Source organism: Ictidomys tridecemlineatus, chromosome 3, assembly GCF_052094955.1.
Source record: "Ictidomys tridecemlineatus isolate mIctTri1 chromosome 3, mIctTri1.hap1, whole genome shotgun sequence".
Lineage (NCBI taxonomy): Eukaryota > Metazoa > Chordata > Mammalia > Rodentia > Sciuridae > Ictidomys > Ictidomys tridecemlineatus.
The window spans coordinates 55,758,342-55,782,033 of NC_135479.1; the positions used below are offsets into that span (position 1 = coordinate 55,758,342).

Below are 23,692 nucleotides of genomic sequence, written 5' to 3' on the forward strand. Positions count from 1 at the left end.
GGCCCATTAAGGATCCTTGGGCATAGGTCCCCCCCACCGCCCCCAGAAAATGTCTAACAGAATCCTGTTGTAGTCTGAATGAGAGTAGTTAGAAGTTTTTTATAAACTCCTTTAATAAATTAGTTTTTATTTAAAAAGTACCTATTTAAGGTACTTTTAGTTTCCCCCTCCCCCCACCGCACTGCTGTATTATTTTTGGCTCATAGCTGAAGACTTCTTGGGCTCTAAAGAAAATATTGGGTAGTACTGCCTTTGCCTTTTATATTTTTGGTGGCTTTAGAAACTTTTTGTGCCCCACCCCTCTGTCCCTGCCCTGACTGGGGATCCAACTGTGGGTCTTCTAAAAATTGCTAGGCCTTCTAAAAACTGCTAGGCAGTTCTAAAAAAAAGTCCCTAAACCATATTCTCAGTGCTACCACCACCCCTCCCTTGTGTCTTTTAAGAATTGTTCTCCTTGGAAATGTTTGCATAGCAATAGAATCTTTCTTTAGAAAATTATATGCTTAGGAGCTGTTATCCTTGATGGAATTAATTGAAATTAGACTACAGGTGGTGATTATTATAGGTGACACTCTATATTGGTGTATTTGGAGGAAATGAAATGACTCATTTAATTGTAAAACTATTCTTTTACAATAAATATCCCTAGTAGTTTTTAAATTGGTGATAACAGTAAAGCAACAAAAAGAGGAGGAAGGATGTTTTGGCAATCTTTTCAGAAATTTGGGGTATATATTGATAAGTTTTACTGAGTTAATAAAAAGTGTAAAAGATGATATTTTGACTTCTAATAAAGTGGGGTGTGGGTATAGTTAACCAGGAAAAGTAAGGAGCGGAAGGAGGATCAAGTCTTGTGCTTAAAATTAAGAGCTTTTCTAATTCAGCTAAATTTCTAAATCCCGTGTGTGTGTGTGTGTGTGTGTGTGTGTGTGTGTGTGTGTGTGTGTGTGTGTGTAGCAACAGTCTATAACTAATGACCAAAATTTTATCATTTAAAAATTTTAAAAGCTTTTTAGCAGTCTTAGGAAATAAAATAACCACATTTGCTATTATCAAGTGTTAGTACAGTTAATTTAAAATTATATAGATAACAAAGTTAGTTGAAAAATAAAATTTTTGTAGGATAGCTGTAAGCCAGGCTGATATCCAGTATGTTTATTACTATCTGTGGGGACTTATATAAACAGCCAATACAAAGTCTATCTGCTTGGGTAAACAACTTTTATACTAGTTTAAGGATTGTAGTAGTCTCATTTAGGCAGAATGGAGATTCACCTGTTCCCTTTGTAACTTATACCATTCCAGTGGGGTTGTTACTAATTATCTCTGACCTTGGAAGTTGGTTGGAACATGAATTCTGAAAATGATTTTTGTTCCTAAAGGAAGGAAGATTTTTAACAGATGCTGCACCTTAAAAATAAGTTGGAGAAACTTAACATGTGGTATTTTTAAAAATTTTTTTTAGTTGTCAGGACCTGTATTTGTTTATATGTGGTGCTGAGAATCAAACCCAGTGCCTCACACATGCTAGGCAAGCACTTTGCCACTGAGCTACACAACCCCAGTCCAATGTGTGGTGTTTTGGGAAAATATATATATATAAATGGTGAATTCTTCCACATTGCAGAAAGTTCCCCTTCATATGCCAATTGAACTTTACTATTAATAACAAAGAGATGTTTGACAATATTTTTGTGGTTGAAGAGATTCAAAGTAGAAATGTGGAAAAGTTTCCCAATACTATTCACAACTACATTGAATCCCCAGTTAAAGTGGTTTCCATGTTAGCTTGCAAATTTCGGGTGATGGTTTTCAAATAAGGTTAGGTAATTATTTGAATTCTCACTACATGGTTTTATGAGTTTTTCTCAAACTAGACAGAAATATCCAGATTAAAAGGATATTTTAAAAGATATTTGATCCCATTTTGGTGTTCATCTTCTTATGAGGTAAAACTACCAGGTCAACATTAATCAAAAAAGAAGATCAAGTGTATACAAGTACTCACCCTCTTTCAGTGAAGCTCTTATAAGGATAAGTAGCAGAGGCTCAAGTGTAACAGTTAAGAATCTATATTTGTGTATACTTTCTCTCTTTGTATCTATATATTTTACATTAGGTCTCAGCAATAATAAAAACCTTGAGTTTTTAAAGATGGAGTGAATCTAGAGACTATTTTGAAGAAGAATATGACTTTGAGAGGTTAAGTATGGGTAGAGAAGTCATGTGGTAGAAATAATAAATAAATAAAACTGTTTCTAAGCACTTTATATTAACTTAATTCTGATAACAACTTTATGAAGTAGGTATATTGTTATTACTGATGAGGAAACTGGAGCATTGAATTTAAGTAAAATTTATACATAGAGCTAATTTGTGGCAGACCTGAGTGACCTTGGTCTTGTTACTGGTTACATTGTAAAAGAACAGTGTTTTATTGATTCTTGGGTGTGGGGGAAAGCAGGGGTGCTCATATAAATGGTTTTCTAATCCAAATGGCTTTTGAGTGGTCTTCAACAGCAAATGCTCATGAGGTCTGGCATTTGTATTTTTTTTTTTTTTCTGATTGTCTGGCACCAGGTAATTCTCAATCTTACTGAACATTATAAATTGGGGAATCTACCACTAGGAAAAAAAAAGTTTAATTTGAAACAAAAACTTTGTCCCTGTTTAGACAGATGTATGGAATGATTTGCTCCAGACCTCTCAAATGACTTGTGTGTTGGGGGGTAGGGGGGCAGTCGAACAAGATTAGTAGGTTGGGAGATGTGTAGTTAGTGGACAAGTGGCATAACTGAGCTGCATGAGGACCAACTGTGTATGTAACTGTCTGAAGAATAAGTTGATATTTTTAGCAAAAGGTATTTCCCTCCCATGCCCACTTTTTGACAGGATGGAATAAGGAATATAATTGTACTTGAAAGAATTTTTTAATGATAGAATTTTTCAGACATACATAAAAATGATATGACACCCTGAATGTACCTGTTACCTAGTATCAACAGTTATCATTTCATGACCAGTGTTGTTTATTTTGTTTCTCCTCCATTCACCAATGTATACTGTAGTATTTTATTTAATAAATATTAAGGGAACTGCTAAGGATTGAACCTAGAGCCTTGCACATTAATAAACACATGCTCTACCACTGAGTTACATGCACTCCCTGCAGTCTCTGAAATATTTTAAATTCTGATTATCATTATTTCATTCATATAAATGTCAGTCACATATCTTATAAGTGATAAGGGCCCTAATATATTTAGCCTCCAATATTATTATCATATCATTATATAACAAGACAAAGTTATCAGATAGCAACCCAGCGTTCACATTACCCCAAGAGCTTTGTTACCTTATTTACAGTTAATTTGTTCAAGTCAAAATTTCAACAAGGTCCAGGCACACGTTTTGTTTGGTTGATATCTCTTAAGTTCCTCAAATCTATAATAGTTCCCTCTTCTCTAATTTTTCTTGTCATTTATTGAAAAATAAATTACATTTTATTTTGTTGTATTTTATACATCCTTTAATGCTATTTAACATGTTCCTGTGTGGTCTGTATTTCCCATTAACTTAACCAGAGATTTAATATTAGGCAAGAACATCACATAGGTGATAACTGTGTACTTCCTATTGTATCACATCAGGAGGTGTATGACTTTTGATTATAGCTTTTGTTAAGATTCATCAGTAGGCTTTAGTGTTACCAGTGTGATTGATATAGAATAAATTCCTCACCAACTTTTCACCTAATAATTTTGTCTAAATTATTTCATTAGGTTTAGATAACTCTTATTTCTTAACATGGGCCCTGCAAATGGTCACTATGATTAGCCAAAAATCAAAGTTTGTGTTTGGAGCATAGCATTGAAGCAAATTGTAGAATTAAGCATTGATCATCTCTGACATAACTGTGACAGTATTGAAGGTTATGAAAGTGTGTGTCTATGTGCACACACATTATGCACAAAAATCTATTGGCTTTCTGTGTTATGAGAAGGTAAAAACTGGAAGTCTGTCCTTCATAACCTGGTACATGAATTGATTTACTCATTAATCAAAGGATTTTTTTCTCCCTAATTAAAAAAATCAATCTCTAAAGTTAATCAAAAGCCACATTAAAGTATGACATTCTATAATGAAATTGAAGAATAGTGGATATGCAGGACTGATTTCTTCCAAATTAAGAATCTAGCTTTTTATACCTGCCAATCCTAATAGAATCTAGCTTTTTATACCTGCCAATCCTAATAGAATCTAGCTTTTTAAATTCAAATTCAGTGCTTAGAATGCTCAGGTCTTTCAGGTACCTTCCTAGTACTTGGGAATAAGAATCCAAAGGCAGTTGGTAGTTGGTAGAGTGCTTGCCTCTAATGCACAAACCATGGGTTCAATCCCCCCATCCCCCCCCCACAAAAAATGGGCAGTTTGGTGAGAATAGAAGTCAGAGTGCTTAACCAATATATATAAAAGCAGAACAAAACTAAACAAAACAATAAAATACAAAACCTTATTTTCCAACTAGCAGTTGCTGTTTTAGCACCCAGTAAGTTTTTGTCCAACAGGGGTCATTCCTCCCTCAGCAGTAATAATTTCTTAGCCAGCTCTCCTTTTCACTATTTTTATTCTGTCATCCAGTTTTAAATTCTTCAAGTCTTTCCCTCATGATGTTCTAAAACTGACTTGATCCTTTGATTTCTGTCTTGGATTGTAAGAATGTATAAGTTTTAAGTAACAAATTAGAAACATTTCAGTCAGGATATTCTCCAGTACTACATACACTTGAAGTAGAGAGGATACAACATATCCTCTTTGAGTGCCTTTCACTCATGATTAGTCTTAATTTAGTCTAACCTTAAAAAAAACCCCTCTATTTATAGAATACATTTATGGTCAACCGATAGTTCTTAATTATGTCCATTGAGAAGCAAAAGTCTTATTCACGTCTTAATGTTTTTGAAATTGGGAGGTATTTCATGAGGGTCAAAAGAAGCTATTCAGATGAGGGAGAGGAGTATAATAGTGCTGTAGTTACTGTTTGTACATATACAATACTAGCTTTGTATAGAAAATGCCTGTTCATTTTCTACCTCTCTTATTTGCCTTGGTAATAACACAGTTGGATTTCATTTAAATTTGACTGTGCTTTGTTTCTTTGAGCAAATGGTACTTAGACTATGAAATTGTATCTTATAGCTTTCTTTATTCTAATCGCTTGTTAATGTAGTTCTTACAGAACTGAAGTCCAGAATAGTTACTTATGATTAAAGGGAATCCTTGTTGGTTTTGGGGCAGATTGGGAAGAATACATCAAATTTACCTTTGACAAAAATCTGGCTTGCTTTTGTGGTTAATAGTATTATTTTAAGTAAACTTTCCAAGGAGAAGTCATATTTGTTTATTTTGGTAGCTCTTTGTTTGTGTGTGGCTGTGAATACTTTACCTGTTAGCTGAAATGTGAATCTTCAGTGTAAATCTCTGTAGCCCTGGGGCCACTCAGTGGAGCTTCAGGTTAGTGTCCTTCAGCTAAGAACATCATTGTTTTTTCTTTGTCATGTCACATAAATCTTTTCATCACATCATGACACATATAAAAAAGGTTCCACAGTAATGATTGAGAAACTACTTATGGTATTGTTAGAAAATGTGGTTAAGTTCCTCATTTCAATAATGGGTGGTGGAGAATTTAAGAAGAGTAGAGATATAGGGTGTTGTGGGTTTTACCAAAAAGGAAAAATAAATATGGACCTATGACTAGCGAACACTTTAGTTCCTTACTAACGTTTAAGGAAGCTATTCTTCTGAGACTATCTTTTTCTCCATGGTGAGAGCTCCATGGGCTCTGGGAATAGAAATCAGAACAAGCCTTGAGACTTTTCTTGATATAGCTTACATAAGTTTGCATGAATATTATGTTTCTTGTTCCATTAGAAAGATGGCTGCCACAAAATAAGAGGCAGTATGTGGATGATTTTCCAGAAATCTTAATATATTTCTATTGGTGCATAGTGAGACAGTAACTTAAAACTTAGGGATGCTCACAAGGAGCTTAATGAGAATGTTGAGGAGTCTGATTGAGAGGCAGAGGTCACCATAATCTATCACAATGGCTGGTGCATTATGAAGAAAGTTCTACACTGTTGACAGTTCTACAAAGAAAATTGTATAGGGGTTGTTCAAGGTAGGGTTTATGCTTACTTGACTTTATGTGGCTCTTTTGATTCAAGCACAAATTTGAGGCTTATAAACAAAGGCTCATAAACGTCCTATGGATTTGGCAGAATTTTAGGCATTACATTGATTTAAAGTGGTCTGGGCACCTAGAAAAAGTACTTTGTACCTTTACTGACACTTGTTAAGCTGTAAACATTCCTTCCTTCTTCCTGGCTAAAACTCTGAGCACCATGTGTAGCAATAGTGCTTCTATGAGTGGAATTAATGCATTTGTGTAGCAGATAGGCCTTTCTAATTGAGAATATGAAAGATGAAGGGATAAAATAACTCTTTAAATGAGCTGGGATGAATTAGGGATGAAAAGAATTAACACATTCTTTCTCTTTTTCCCTAAATTTAAGGTAGAAATATGTTAATAGTAACAGCTGCACCTTTTATGTATCCATTTGGAACTTCTAATTGTATAACTATGGAATTGCAACTCTTAGATTTTCATGGAGTAGGCTTGCAGAATCATTGGTGCATGGAGTTGTGGTTGTATTGAATAGGTTTCTTGTTTTATTAATGATTAAGGTATTAAATTTAGGGCTGGGGCTGTGGCTCAAGTGGTAGTGCACTTGCCTAGCATGCATGAGGCACTGGGTTCCATTCTCAGCACCACATAAAAATAAAATGAAGATATTGTGTCCACTTAAAACTAAAAAATTAATATTTAAAAAAGATATTAAATTTAGGTGATACATATGCTTCAAAAATCACAAAAATTATTTATGAAGTATTAAAAGATGATGGAAATGTGGAAATGTCTAAATTGTTTCAGCAGGTATATGAAAGTACATATATATATATATATATATATGCACACACACACACACACATACATATATATATTTAGACCATTAAAAAAAAAAAACTTGTTTTCTAGGTCTAAGATTAAGTTTAGAGAACAAGGTGTCTCCTTTTAGAAAGGTCTGCAATAAATGGCAAGGAGATTGTAATTAAAACAACAAAAAAATTCTTTTTTTCTTGGGGGAAAAACAGTTTTAAAAAGAAAATCTAGCTTGCTTTTTATTCTAGCACCTTGGATTAATCACAAGTGACATTTTGAAGAATAGCCTGTGTGTATACAAATAAATTACCATACCTGAACATGTTTTCCTAAAATGATAATTTATTAATCCAATTACTTGCTGCCTTGTTAAAAAAGTTCCTATTACATTATTAATGTTTTCTAGTGTTAATTATTTTGAATCATTTTCCCCTTAGTAACAGTGTAATATTCCAGTTATGGATATACCATAATTTTTAAAGTAATATAGCATTAATAAACATCTTTGCTTAATCTTTAATTTCCTTAGGATTTTTTTTTTTTTTTTAAGTATTGAGGATTGAATTCAGGTTTGCTCCACCACTGTGCTACATCCCCAACCTTTTAAATTTTAGTTTGAAACAAGTTGCTGAGGCTGGTCTTGAGATGTATCCTTTTTACCTCAGCCTCATAAGTCTTGGGATTACGGTAGTGCACCACTGTCCTGGCTCCTTAGAATAAATTTATAGAAATTGAATTATTGGTTAGTCATAAAGTTATCTTGAGGTGTTTATTAGATACTGCCTTTTAGAGATTGGGCCAGTTTATACTCACAGCAGTAATATGGTTCATTCTTCTGTGTATGTTCACTTGTTTACTGAGTAAATGTCAAAGATTTATGTATCTGGCATAATTCTAGGCACTGAGGCATGTTAGAAAAAAATAGAATTTCTGCCCTCTGGCAGATAACAAAAGTATGATTGCTATGGTAGGCGTTAATCAAATAACCACAAATAAAAGTACAGCTGTGATAAGTTACAGACTAATTGATGGTAATACCTTTGTTAATGTTGATATTAACATTAACAAAGGTATTAAAGAAAACAATTGTATTTTAAAATTTTTGTAAAACTAGGAAAACTTGATGATTTTTCGTGTTAATGGTTTGTTTGTATTCTTTTGTTTATTGCTTTTTCATATTTTTTGTTTATAAGTAAGGCCCTTTTATAATCTTTATAACCCTTTCAATTTGGACTGTGTAGCTTAGACAAAGGTGTATTTGTTTTGCAAAGGTGTATTTGTATGAAGACCTCACAGGAGAATGGGATTATAGAGATCCAAAAGCAAGATTCTGCTAAATAGAATCTGAGCAGTCATACCACTCTTGTGGACAAGCATCTCTAGTCCTTGATATTTTTTTTTCTTTTTGATAATCACAGTACGGCCTTTCTGGACCTGGGTATTTTTCAGGGGGTTAAACTATTCAGGGCTTGGCAGAGGGATTTACAACTTAACCTGAAGAATTATATATTTGCTTGTTTATATATACAAAGGAGGTATTTCAGAATCTGATAGAAATGCTGTTATTGATATTAATTAATTGATACAGGTAGGTGTGTCTACCTGTAGAATCTTGTAATGATGACACTGTACATAATTGAAATAAAATTACTGGTGATCACTAAGGGCAAATATAATCAATGTTTGATTATTGATGATTAGCTAAATCAGAAAAGGAAGAATGCATTTCTGTTAATAGGTTTCAGACAATTTTTGGGGTGTTTTATGAATTTCATTCTATGAAACTCTCTAATTTTACCATTGAAATGAATTTAAATTTTTTTTCTCCTTTTTTGGGCGAACAACTTGGGAGCAAGTGTGGGGTTTTTAAGCCTTTAAATACTTCCTAAAGATTTTTGGTAACCAGACAAGGACTTCATAGTAATCTATAAGTTGAATGCTTCTTTTGCTTTTGTCTGGAGATCATAAGAATCTGCCAGGAGCTGTTAATATTGAGCCTTTCTATCAAAGGAGTACCTTTTTGAAAATTGATAGAAGAATAACAGAATTCATGATATTCCAGATTGTAAAATGTCTTTTTACCCAAGGAAAGGACTCTGAATCATCTGCCAGAGAGTGGGAATACTGGAGGTGAATTATTTTGGTTGTTTCCTTGGCAGTGGAGCCTCAGAAGACCAAGCTTACCAGATGGGGAAATATTTAATATTAGGAAACATGGCTGTTAGTGATATAATGGCACTTTAGTTCAGGACTTTGCCATCATACATACCTGGACATTGGTAATGATGTTATCAATATCCTAATTGATAATAAGTCTGGGGAAAATGAGTGACTATGTTACTGACATTTATGCATAGCAGTATTTTTACATCTTACAATGCCTCCATGAGGAAGATAATTTTAATTCCATTTGTTAAGTATGCAATCAATGCAGAGAGTTGAAGTCATTTTTGTCCAAGGACTGTGTAGTTCATTAATTACATAGTAAGTGTAGTTGAGTTTCCAAACTAGGAAGACTGGTTTTACTATGCTATATTGCTTTTTTCTAGTTTCTGAGTGAGTACCTTTGGGATATTGGATTTTATGGAATGGTAGTTTAAACAAATCTACAAATCAAGTTTAATTCCTTTCTTGCTGCTAATATTGGTTGGCTTAAAAGCTATTAGGCATACTTTTTTTTTTTTCCAGTTTTCTGTTCTGAAGAATTTAGTAATTTTTCAGTTAGTTTTTTTTTTTTTAAAGAGAGCGAGGGGAGAGAACGAGAGAGCGAGAGAGAGAGAGAGAGAGAGGGAGGGAGGGAGGGAGGGAGGGAGGGAGGGAGGGGAGAGAGAAAGAGAGAGAGAGAGAATTTTAATATTTTATTTTTTAGTTTTTGGCAGACACAACATCTTTGTTTGTATGTGGTGCTGAGGATCGAACCTGGGCCGCACACATGCCAGATGGGCGAGCTACCACTTGAGCCACATACCCAGCCCTAGTTAGGTTTTAATACAGCAAATATCCCAGGTGTTATCACTTTTTCATACCTACTATTTGCCAACCATTGCATATTGAAGGTATATTAATCCTTATCATAATGGTGCTGTCAAGTAAAGGAATGTTTTTATCCCAGTTTTGTAGAAGTGTAGATTTCTAGATCAAAGAAGTATCTATTTTTAGGCTTACTAGTAATTTTTTTTGATATTAGGGATTGAACTCAGGGGCACTCAACCACTGAGCCACATCCCACATTGTATTTTATTTAGAGACAAGGTCTCACTGAGTTGCTGAGCGCCTCATCATTCCTGAGGCTGGCTTTGAACTTGAGATCCTCCTGTCATAGCCTCTTTAGCTGCTGGGATTATAGGCCTGTACCAACGTGCCCAGCTCCTGGTATTTTAATGGTGATCATTTAGCATGTAGCAAAAGCTAGAAATGTTAGGGTCCTCATTCCCATTTCTAATATAAGGGAGAAATGGGAATGAAAGTAAGTTCATTTCTCTTTATTTCTCCATTTCTAAAGTTGAATATAAAGTTGTATGGTTTTGTTTTAGGTTCTTGTTATGTTGCAGGTGATTTGTAGAGATAAAAAGGTAAAGAAATTAGAACAGAAAACTATTCACAATGTGATGGTGGGAATAGATTCTTGAGTGTGAGAGGGGCTGGCTGGGTAGACCCATCATAAACATAGTATCTCTGAAAACAGATTTGATGTTTTTGGAAACTATAAATAATCCCAATTCTTAATGAATAATGAGAAAATGATACCATTTCCTTATCTGTAAAAGGTGAATAAAAGATGTTTTTGGTAACCTAGGATGAAGAAATTTCCATAGATGCCATATATGAATGGTTGATTCTTAATTGCTAACCTTGGGGTCTTTGGCCAAGTTTGAACCAAAGTATAGGGTCATCTATGTTGATTGTATAAGGTGGTGTTAAGTATTGCTTGAGAAGTTAGTAGAGGGAGAATTATCAGGGCTGTTGTCATCTTGTTTAAAGTAAATAAAGTTGAGCGATAATTCTTCCTTCCAATTTAATAACCTGCGAGTTGCTCAGAATTAGAGCAAAGGATTTCCTAGGCTTCAGTAATTAGTTTGCCAAATCCCTGATCTTCAAAATCATGGTTCTTAATATACTTGAAGATCCCATGCTTAGTAGTGCTTTTCTCATGAAGACTTTGAGAAGACATTGTATAGAGATGATGTGAAAAACTAGTTTAAATAGTGCTGTATATTCTCTTTTTTGGGGGTAGTGGGGATTAAACACAAGGGCACTGTACCACTGAGCCACATCCCTAACTCTATTGAGCTGTTTAGCACCTCGTCATTGCTGAGGCTGGATTTGAACTCACCATCCTCCTGTATCGGGATTACAGAGACACAGAGATTAAAGACGTGAGCCATCGTATTTGGCTACAAATTTATAATCTTTTTGATCAGTTATTTTAAACTCTGTCATACAAACATTTTAATTTCTGTTGCCATCCAAAACTCCAAGACTACTGATAGTGTCACTTCCTTCCTTTTCTCCTAGTGAAAGCTGTTTTGGGCTTTGGAAAAAAAAAATCAATAGTAATGTTCTATAATTGTAATTTTGGTGATTAGAAGTATCTGAATACTGGGCTGCATATATAGCTCAGTGGTAGAGTGGGTGTTTAGCATGCACAAGGCCTTGGGTTCAAACCCCACCATCAAAACAACAGTTACCATGGACTTGAATTTGATTGAGTTTGATCCTTTGGGCTCTTAAGAAAGAGAAGAAATAAAAGAAGGACCAGCACGGTAGAGATTCTAGTAGATAAAGTGAGTGGGAGAGGGGGAGAAGATTAAAATGTGCATGCACACACACTTATTTCTTTTTTGGGGGGGGGCGCTAGGTACCATGGATTGAAGTCAGGGGCACTTGAGCACTGAACCACATCCCCAGCCCTATTTTGTATTTTATTGAGAGACAGGGTCTCACTGAGTTGCTTAGTGCCTCACTTTTGATAAGGCTGGCTTTGGTGATCCTCCTGCTTCAGTCTCCCGAGCTCTTGGAATCATAGGCATGCACCAACCTGCCCAGCCACACACTGATTTCTATAGAGAGCCTGAACAGGCCCTTTTTAAGTGTTGTAAAAACTACTCCCTTCTACCATACCTGAATCTCACCTTTTTACCTTCAACTGACTGGAGCCTACCTTTACCTCAAGACTATCATATGTGTTCATCTTGAACTGATCAACATTTGGAGAGTTGGGGTGCATACATGAGAACAGGCAGTATAACTTGATCTGTACTCTTTGGCACTAATTTTAGGTTCTGATTCTTTACTTGGAGAGACTTTGAATTTTTACAGTTACTTAGAATATTTGTTAATGAGATTGGACTATGTACTTGGATGTTTACAAGACAATTACAAATTTTTCTGAAACAGTGTATGTTTAAATTTATGTAAGTTAAGCCTCAATCTGTTAAACTTTGTGTATGTTTGTTTATGAAGTAAATAGCCAATAAAATCCCTGATTTTTTAAAGTGAGAATACAGTGCTAAAAGAGAATCCACATTCTCTCTCTGATTTAAGTGTACTTATCTTCAAAAAAGAGTTTGAGTAATTTTTAATTGTAATAATTAAATAAAATAATATTTTATTATTTGCCTTTGTTTGTAGAAATTACCTATTGTACCCCCAAATTGGACTTTTGAAGAAGGGACCATTTTGGTATTTTTCTTTGGATGTTTTCTTTATTCTTTCTATGCTGTGCATTTCATTAGAGTTTTATCAATTTTTCTCCACATGGAGATCATGAATGATATACTATGTAAATTCAAACACATACCATATGAGAGGTGGCACTCAACTTTTGACTTGGGGAATTGTTGGGTTTGAGCTCATTGAAAAGTTTTATAGCAAAGGTTTTTTTTTTTTTTTTAAACTTAATCTTTTCTGCACTTTGCCATATAATGAAATATTCATAGTTCCCAAGTATTTAGGACTTGGTATATTTGGGAGCCACCATTTAGAACACAAGTAGTCAGTCATATGCATTCTGTGTGTAAAATATGTTGACACTTCCCCAACATCCCCAAAGTTTTACCTCTTTACAGTATCTTTACAGTATCCGATTTATCCCACATCTCATCATCAGAATTATACCAGTCAGTTAAGAATGAGACTCACAGTATTATTCCTTCTGACACAAGAATCTTCCCCTACTTGTGAACCTAGAAACTAGGAAAGAAATTATCTACTTCTAAAACACAGTAGTGGGACAGCTGCTGAGTAACACAGACATTCCCATTCAAAAGGGAGGAAATAGAAGGAATCAACCATTAGTCTGAAGCAATTTCAGAATCCAGTACAGGAAATTCCACAGGGGTTCAAGGCCTGAAAATAGTCTTGTCCAAGTATTACAAAGAAATTTTCAAGAAATAAAGGGCATATTCATTAAAAGAAAAATATTTTTTTTTGTATATGGCTATGCTCCTACCGGAAAGTTATGTTTTCTGCCAGCAATTTATTGTATTACTGATTCTTTTATCTAGTCACATTGATCAATACATGTATTCATATCTCTAACATATCTGTAACTGATGTAAGACCTTCAGACTTGCCAGTCTTAACATGAGCAAAAGTTCTAACATTTTTAATAATTGTACCTTTTCATATTTTTTTCCAGTTTGTCTTATGTTCATATCCTTGCCTAATTTTCTTTTTAATTTCATTTATTCCTCTTTTTTGAGATGGGGGTCTCAATATGTTGTTCAGGCTATTCTCAAACTCTTGAGTTTAAGTGGTCCTCCCACCTCAGCATTCTGAGTGTTAGTATTACAGGGAGGCACAGTGATGCGTGGCCTTGAGTTTGTTGTTTTTAATTATAGTGAAATCTGTCATTTTTTCATTGAGTACCTGATTATCATTATTATTTTGGTGGAGCTGAGGATTGAACCAAGGACCTTGTGCATCTTGGGCAAGTATTCTACTCCTGAGCTATGCCCTCTGGCCACTGTATAAGCACTTTCAATGCCCTCTTCTACTTGCTGTCAGGTAAAAATGATTTTAAAATAAGTATTAGATACCTGAAAGGACAAATTATGTAGAAAATTCATGTTGTACTCTTCTTATTCTGAGATTGGGTGTTTGTGGGGTTCTTGAGAAGTCTTTCCTGTAGAAAGGCCCATGTATGAGCCCAAGCTGATGTATGAGCCATGGCAGTGAGTACTGTGCTCTTACCCTTGCAGTTCCCTCTAGCATGGCTCACTCCAGCTTTCAGATCTTATGCCTAGAGTTTGAGCCCTCTAATAAGTCTTATAAATCTACTGAAGTGTAAAAATGCTTGGATTTTAAAGATTTTTTTTTTAAATAAGTAGGTACATATGTAATAAAGTGAATGCAGGCAAAAGCATCCTGTATGAACATGATGAAACCCAAATTAAAACAAAAAAAACAGATTTGCTGCAAGTGCTTAAAAAACCAATTCTTTTAAAAATTAGCTGTTTAAATCCTAAAGATATATTTCTATAAGACTTATTTATTTATTTTTTGTAGTTGTAGATGGACAGAATGTATTTATTTTATTTTTATGTGGTGCTGAGGATTGAACTCAGTGCCTCATGCATGCTAGGCAAGTGATATGCTACTGAGCTATAGCCCCTTCCCTGTAAGATTTTTTAATATTGAAAGAATGTGGTTATGAGTAAAATAGGTTAAAAACAATGTGATCTGATTTAAATTGCAGTGGAAAATACATGTCTGTATCTGCATAGAAAAAAATCTACAACAGAAAGTAAACAGTGATTATTTGGGGATAATTGGATTGATAAACATATATGAATTTTTTAAGAAACCAGGTGCAGGTGCAATAGTACACACCTGTAATGCCAGTAACTCAGGAGGCCAAGGCAGGAGGATTGTAAAGTTTTAGACCAAACTGGGCAATTTTGTGAGATCCTGTCTCAAAATTAAAAAAAAAAATAATGAAAAAGGCTGGAAGTGTAACTCTGTGGTAGCTGCACCTCTGGGTTCAGTCCTCAGTACTAGAAAAAAAAAATTAAAACCCTGGATAGCTCTGTATCTATAAATTTATATATATATATAAATTTATATATATAAATTTATAAAAATAGTACCTGCATTTCCTGGCTTTGTATAATAAAAATATTGCTATCTATTCCCTTTTGATCCCAAATAAACTGATTTATGAAAATAAGTATTTGGAATACCTGTGTTATTAACTTGGAAGTTGACTGTACCATGATCCTTTTAGCTCATTTTGGTTGCAGAATTCTTAATATTCCTTACTCAGTTGTTTATATTAAACTTAAGGGAAAATGATTTTTATTAAGTTGAAGGCATTAAATTATAACACTGAGAGGTGGTAATATTTTACAGTTTATCTGCTGAAATAAATGATTCTTACAGCAACTATTATTTTTCTTTGCGAAAGTGTTATTGCTTCTGAACAGTGTAAACTTGAAGCACTGAACATCATTACCTGATGCATGTAGCATAGTGAGTGATTGTGGTTAGTAACACCATTAGATAATTTTTATTTGCTTTTTCTTAATTCTGAGAAATTCTTTGTTGCCTTTCAGAATATTATCCTGCATTGATTATTTTTTAAAGCAAGTGTTTATTTCTGCCTTTTTAGTATAAGTTTCTTATACCTTCAGAATAGTACCTGTTTTATGGTACTTGAAACTTTCACTTTTTATTTGTTATTTCTTAGGTAAACGCAAAGCACTGAAGTTGAATTTTGCAAATCCACCTGTCAAATCCACAACAAGGTTTACTCTGAATCCCAATACTACAGGAGTCCAAAACCCACACATGTGAGTATTCTCGGTAATCAAATAAAAAGCTCAACTTAAGGTTTTAAAGTTATTGGATTTTATGAATTTTTTTGAGCTGAGGGGTTGGTGTTTCCATTATATTAATGGACCATTTGAAATATTACTGCTTCAACTTAAGTATAAAGTTATGGATTCTGTTGTCTTAAGTTGATAAACATGATTTTTCATTTTTTAAAAGTTTACTTGGGAAAAAAGAGCCAAAGATTTAGATTCATTGTTAGCTTATTAAACTCTCTGAGAATATTATTTATCTTTTTCCTTCTAGATTTCCAGTTAAATGGCAGTATATATTTAGGAAATTTATCTGTCCTGTACCTGTGTAAATCCTTACCACTGGCCTAGTAATAGGTTACCATTCTTAATAAGCTAAATTTCTCCAAGATTTTCCATGTCATGGCAAATTGAAAGAATGATATAATTATACAGATGTCAGTGATTTTAAAAAATTTATTCACTGAATATTTTTAATTAAAAAATATAATTGATATTGTAGCATCTCACTGAAAATATTATTAGAAACATCAGTTATTTGCCTTCAGAACTATATTTAGAATAGCAATGTCTAGAAGGGAGGGGTTCGTATGTGTTTGTACATACTTATGCTTTCACCTGTAGCCTTAGAACAAAGGATAGATTAAATGAAAGCTGCATATAACAAATTATTTGACTAAGAATTCTGTCAATTTTATTAGGCTAGTTTTCATAATTAGATTTCTCGTCAGAGCTCAGCTAAAGCCCCAGCCTTCTTTCCTTCTTTGAAACATCAGGTGAGGTCTATATTGAGGAAGGAAACATAGTACTTTTTAATTAGTAAGAGCTCCAGTAGCAAGGAAGTGCTCTTAAAAGGATCTCCTCCTTCTTCATTTCCTAGGATTTCTAGTGAAGGCTCATATAGAACTAATTCTTAAAATATCTCTTGCTATTTACTAGCTAAACCACATACTTGAAGTACCAATAAACTTAATAGATCTCTCTCTCTCTCTCTCTTTTTTAAGACCTTTGAATAGAAGAGACAACCTAACTTGGATTTATAACTAGGGAAAAATTTACATATTGTATTCTTCCCTCAGAAGTTTCTTGATTTATGGAGAATTTGTAGAAAAAAATCTCCTTTTTTAGTTTTTTTTTAAACAAGTAAATATAGGGTAAATTTTTTTTCTAAAAAGAGTTGAGTTTTATTTATCTAAACTAGTGATTTATAATAATTTGTAACCTCCTATGTTTTCCAATTTTTTCTCAACAACTGTTAAACATTTGGGAGGACATGGTAATAGGTACTTTTACCTTATGACAGAATCTTTAGAACTTGACTCTGGTATGTAAAAATTTAGACCTAGACTTTGTTGTAATTGTATAATTACTTAGATCTATGGATCTGGATCAGGAGTAGACAACTACTGGCATTGACATTGGTCAACTATAATTGTTTTATTATGTAGGAGGTATATACATAGTAGATGCCACCTCCCCAGCACCTTCTGTAAGGTGTCCTTTGTTCTCTTTGTTCATCACTGTTTAGGATAGTACTTTGCAATTAGAAATCCTAACTTGCAGTTTGTGGAAGCATTGAAGTAAGATATCTCTTGCTATTTATGTGTTTTTCCTCTTAAAATTTCTGTGAACATTTTGTTATGGAACTAAATGTAAATTTGTTCATGACTTTAGGAAAAAGAAATAACTAATGATGTTAAGATATGTCCAGGAACTAGTTTCAGATCCATTTCACATTTGATTTCTCCTGGGTGCAGCGATCCTTTGAAAGACTAAAAAAAAAAAAAAAAAAAGTTCACGAATAGCATCCTTAGTTTCTGAAAACCAACAGTTTAATGAAAATGCAAGAGGTTACAGCATTTCAAGAATTGAGGTATAAAAATGCTAATTGAATGTCAAGTGAAAGGTGCAAGGGGTGGGTAAGATCACTTTAAGTTTTGTAGTGAAAAGTTTCATAGAGGAGCAAGATTTGAATGGAATTTTGAAAGACGGGAAAGGATAGGTGGAAAAATAGAGAATGGCTTTCTGCTGAGTCTAAGTGCAATATGTTTTGGGAATCATGTAGCTCTAGTTAATTGTAGTAGAGGTGTTAGTTACAGATGACCTATTTCTTTCTCTAATTGGCGCTTTTAGCATTGTTTCTTTATAAATGGTATTCTAAAATTATAAGAGGATATGCCTAGGTATGGGTTATCTTTCTGTGTATATGATGAATGCTTTTTAAAGATTCAAGTATCTGTGTTTCTGAGAAAATTTTTACTGCTTTCCTTTTGGTATATTCCTTTCTTTTTCCTATGATCTTTTCCTGAAACCTGACTTATTTGAATGTTGGGCTGTCTAAATTCCTTGTGTTTTTTTAAATTTTAGTTTTCCTTTTCTTTTTTATTTTTTTCTTTGTTTTCTTGTTCTATATCCTGGGAGATGTTTCTTTTTTTAATTTTCTTTTTATTTTTTGACCCTTCTATAGAATATTTTGTTTTGTCAAGCTCTTAAATTCCAGGGATTGATTGTAGCTTTTTCTTAGTATCCTATTCTTAATTTATGGATGCAAAGTAAGGAATTTTAACTGTCCTCTGGATTATCTGTTTCCTCAGGGGCTCATTTTTCTTGCATCTCTGTCTTTCTCCTTAATGCTCCCCCTGTATCTTGTAAGTCTTGATTATTTATTGATTGGAAGCTCTGATTATGGATCTTCACTTGATAGTCTTGACTTTACTCTTCTGTGAATAGTTGAGAGATGGCTGCTGTTAGAACTGGAATATTCAAAATACCAGATTAAGTAGGGCCAGTATTTTTCCCAGATGTGTTTGTTTTCTTTAGAATTATGCTCACTTTTCACTTTGGAGGGAAGTTGAAGAGAAAATGTAGCACAGACTAGACCTTTCTTTAGAAATAATTATAATAAACTCTTTAGATTTGAATCCTTCATTTCTTTTACTTTGAATCCTCTCTAATTTGGAGTTCATTTGGGGTGCTGGGGATGTAGCTCAGTGGTAACACATTTGCCTAATATGTGTTAGGCCCTAGGTTTATTCCCTAGTACCACCAAAAACCAAAAACAAAAGTTTTTTTTGGAAGGGGGTGCTGAGGGGTACTGGGGATTGCACCTAGAAGTCTTTACTACTGAGCTTTACCCCCAGCCCTTAGTAATTTTTTAAAATTTTGAGATAAGGTCTCACTGAGTTGCTCAGGGCCCCTTGCTAAATTGCCGAGGTTGTCCTCTAACTTGTGATCCTCCTGCCTCAATCTTCTGAGCACTGGGATTATAAGCCTGTGCCACAATGTCTAGCTAAAAATTTTGATTTTTTATTATAATTGGTTAAAATTATAAATATTTCTAACATAGAAAATTAGTATTATAAAAGATACTCTTATACCTACTACCTAGATTTAACAGTTGTTAATATTTTGCCTTTTGGGTCTTAAAAGATTAAGATGTTTAACCAAGAAGTACAAAGGAAGATCAAAGAAAAAAATGTATGGCTACCTTTTAAATTTTTATCAGATTTGGATTGCATTAGCATATAAATCTTTTTGATGTTCTTATAAATGTGGCAGGTTTATGCTAAAATCATGTTCAGTACATAAATTTGACACACAGAAGTAAATCTTCTGTTAAATTCTGTTTTTATCATGATGAATAATGGTTGAATACTGTCGGTGTACTGAATCCTTAAAAATGTACATAGTTGTTTTTCTGAATGATCAGCCCTTTTATCTTTATGTCTTATCAGAATCATCAAACAAGAAGAAACTCTAGTTTAAAAGTTAACACAGGAAATAAATGATGATGAGTACAGATATATTTTGACTCTTAAATATTTTAGAACCATGTTTTAAGTTTAAGGGGCATCTGTTGAGCAAGAGGATTACAGGATCTCATTTATATTTATTACATTTGAACAAAGACACAAGTTGTGCTATAGAACATCTAGGAGTAGTTTTAAAGTCCCCAGTTAATCACTGATCTTCTAAATTCCATGATAAACTACTTAATAAAGCTATATCTTAAAAGGTAGAAGAGTAATTATGAATTGTCTAGACATTGTTGTTTAAATTGTGAAAACTTTCGAAATGTAGGAATCCTTGTTTCTATCCCAGCATCGTCACTATCTCTATGACTTTGGCTGTCATTTAACTCTGATCTCAAATTAAGAGTTGAATTAGAATAGGGACAGTCACTATTTTATATAGTCAATTGGGGAGTTGTGAGGGGGATGAGAGAGAGAGCAAGAATATGAAGGAAATAAACTATTTTTGTACTACTTTTCTTCATATGAAGTCTCAGGAAAGAACTCATGGAAGGACTGCTGTGACTGTGAGCCAGGAGAGAACTGTAACCTTGTCTACTTTTTTCCTTCAAAATAGTCCTCATGACATCTCTGGTCTATTTCTAAGTATAAAAATAATTAGTGTATATAAACTAGACAGGTTTTTTTTTCATCTCTGAAGTTTTTTTTGAAACAATTGTGGCAAAATGTGGAATTTCTATGTTTCTGTGGTGGAGCACATAGAGTAGTAGTAATGGTATAAATATTTGTAGGTACAAGTTAATTGATTTTTAAAACCCAAATCTGTTGAATTTGTGGATTTTTTTTTTTTTTTTGTGAAGGAGGGCTTGTTTGACCTGCCTTTTTTCCCCCGTTTTTGTGATATATATATATTATATATATATATATATATATATATATATATATAAAATCATAAATATTTTTTTTTCATGTAAATCATTTTAAGACTATAGTTCCGTGGCATTAAGTACTTTGACGTTGTTGTGTATTCCATCACCCCTATTCATATCCAGAACTTTTGCATCTTCTCATACTGAAACTCTACCCCTCATATAATCTTTTGTCTTTCCTCCCTGGAACCTGCTAATCATCATTCTATTTTATGTTTGAATGAATTTGAGTACTCTGGTTACCTAACTCTGAGAAATATCAAGGTGCTGCAAGAAGAAATCAAACATGCTTGGAAGTGGGTGGGTAAGGCAAACTTTACTTCTGCCAAAAGGGTGTGCTACTGAACCTGGCTAACAAGCACATTAGGGCAGGCAGTATGCCTGCGTATATCCCTAAAACAACACAACACTGTGCCTTGCCCTGATAAGGAAGAGTTTGGGATTATAATCTGATTTTAAAATTGGGGCAGGCAAAGGAAAGACTATAGAATTGAATTAGAATAGGGACAGTCACTATTTTATATAGTCAATTGGGGAGTTGTGAGGGGGGATGAGAGAGAGATCCAATGGCTACAATTGGATCTTACATCCCAATTAAGGATAAATGCTGTATTCTGAAAATGGACCACTGAACTTAATATTTCTCACCTAATGGAATCATAACAGTATTTGTTCTTTTGTGCTTGATTTATTTCATTCAGCACAATGTCTTTAAGGTTCTTTCATGTTGCACCATGTATTAGAGTTTCCCTCCTTTTTAAAGGGTAAATATTTTTCGTATGTATATGTAATATTTTGTTTAGCTATTCATTTGTTGTTGGACATTTGGGCTGTTTCCACCTTTTGACTATAGAGAATAATACTGCTCTGTGAATAATATTTTAAAGCTTGTATTATTGTACTTCTGAAAGTTATAAGTTTAGTGGTATCCAGTCTTATGTTAGTTCCCTGGATGGTTGTAGTACAGTTTCATAAGCCAGCTGCTATTTATTGAGGAAGCATTTCTCAACAAGGTGGCAGAGGTAATAGGAGTGGTTGAACTTATTCTGTGGCCTCCTACTCCTTAAAATTCAAGGATATAAATCTCTGACTTGATTTTTATAGTTGAGGTAGTGGATGTTTATTCTGGAATACTTATTTGGAGAAATTAATGAGTTGCATGTGTACTAAAAATGAGTTTAGTTTTGGAGTTATAAATCATTTTTCTTCATAGTAGACATTAAAGATGGTGTTAGTACTTTATTCTTTAACCTACAGAACTGAAAAGGCCTACTTTTTTTAAATGTCTGGATTCTTTGCTCCTGATGAGTTTATCAACTATTTCTATTGGGTAGCAAGTTTTGAGATTTGATTAAGTTTAGAGTATCATGAGGACCTTGCCTTTGTAGTGTAGGCAAGTTTCTGGAAACTTTTGTCTGTTAAGAAAGTTTGCTATGTAAAGAAAATTTATTTTTTCAAATTATTATTTATAGTTGAGACGTAGCATGATAATATTATGGTTCTCTAGCAAATTTGATTTCCTGAGAGTTACCATCACCTTATTAAATGGATCACTGACTTTTCTGTCAACGTGATTAAATACTTCAGTTGATCCTCAGTTCTTTTTTTCTATTTAAGAGTCAGCTGTCCATCTATACTATTGCTGTAATTTGGAGTAGGTGTACTTTAATATCACTTTATGGTTTGTGAATGCATGATTTTGTTTCTTTGTTTCTGGAATTTTATGTTTTCTTCCTTTTCTTTTCAGTTTCTTCCCTTATTTCAGTAGAGTATGCTTTCTAAATCTTCCTGAGATAAGAGTAATTTATTTGAAGATTTTTTTTTTTATATTTTGGGAAATTCTTCATCCTACTAATCCTCATAACAATTTTTTTGGCTGTAGCATTCTGGAGTAGGAATTTTTCTTCAGAATTTTGGAGGCATTGCTCCAATGTTTTCTGTGTTGTAGGATTACTTTAAAAAGTCAGTTCTAGTTGTGATTCCTGTATCTTGGAATGTGACTGCTGTTTTCTTTGTGGTTGATTGTAGGATTTTGTCTTTTTTCCTAGTGTCTGAAATCTCACTACATCTGCTCCCCTACCCCACTTTCTATTCTCCTCCTTTTCTTCTTTCCTCCACCTTATCCTTACTGGACTTTTTCAGCGTAGAAGCAACAGTCTTTCGTACTAGGAAAAACAGTTTATTTTATGAGCCTTCCTGATGGACCTTCACTTCAGGATTTGGACCTCTTAGTTTTAATTCCTGTTTTTTTTTTTTTTTTTTTAAAAAAACATTGTTTCTCCATTGACTTTATGTGTTCTCTCTCTTTTTGTTCTTTGGCTGTTTCTTGGTGTGTGTGTGTGTGTGTGTGTTTTCTCTCTTTCTCCCCCCCTTCTCTCTCTCTCTCACACACACACACACACACACATACATACACACACACACAAACACACATACACACACAGACAATAAGACAACAATAATTTGATTAGAAACTTTGAAATTTCACTGGTGGGACTTACAGTGAAGTGAAAGAAAAGCACTTGCTTTTTTCCTTTGGAGGATTCCCAAGTGTTAGCATCTGGAGGTCTTTTCCTTTTTTCCTCTTGGGCTAGTCTACTCTTTTTTTCTTGTCTCTGTTTAAGGGTACATAAGAGCTGGATAGGGTGTAGACTATGTTGCTAAAACTAGTTGTATATATCCAGCTGCTAAAATTCTGGGACTCATACTAAGCAAAGAAGGTGAGGTATATCTCCTTTGCTTTTATACAATCCACCTTACTGTATTTCTTCTCTGTGCCTGTTAGTCAGCTTTTCATTGCTGTGACCAAAATATCTGAGAAGAACAATTTAGAGGAAGAAAAGTATATTGTAGTTCACAGTTTCAGAGGTTCAGTCCATGGTAGGCTGACTTTGTTGCTCCAGAAATGAGATAAGGCAAAGCCTCATGGAGGAGGAAAGATGCTTAGCTCATGACACCCAACAAGCAGAGAGAGAGAGAGCCCGAGCGCACACGCGCTCCTGGAGCCAGGGACAAAAATATATCTCCATGTGCACACCTTCCAATCATATCCAGTCATAACTACACCTGCCTGTAGTTACTATCTCGTAGTCCATACAAATTATTAATCCATCATGAATTAATGCATTGATGAGTTTATAGTTCTTATCATATATAAATCATTTTACCTCTGAACATTCCTCCATGCACTGACACATAAGC

At 33.9% G+C, this 23,692-nt stretch overlaps 1 protein-coding gene across 1 annotated transcript in view; it reads left to right on the forward strand.

Moving 5' to 3' along the window:
* The window catches only part of Map2k4 (mitogen-activated protein kinase kinase 4), a 116,503-nt gene that overhangs the window by 16,972 nt on the left and 75,839 nt on the right, over positions 1-23,692 (forward strand). Inside the window, 1 exon segment of the mRNA XM_078042904.1 lies at positions 15,696-15,798. Coding sequence (XP_077899030.1) covers positions 15,696-15,798 — 103 coding nt within the window.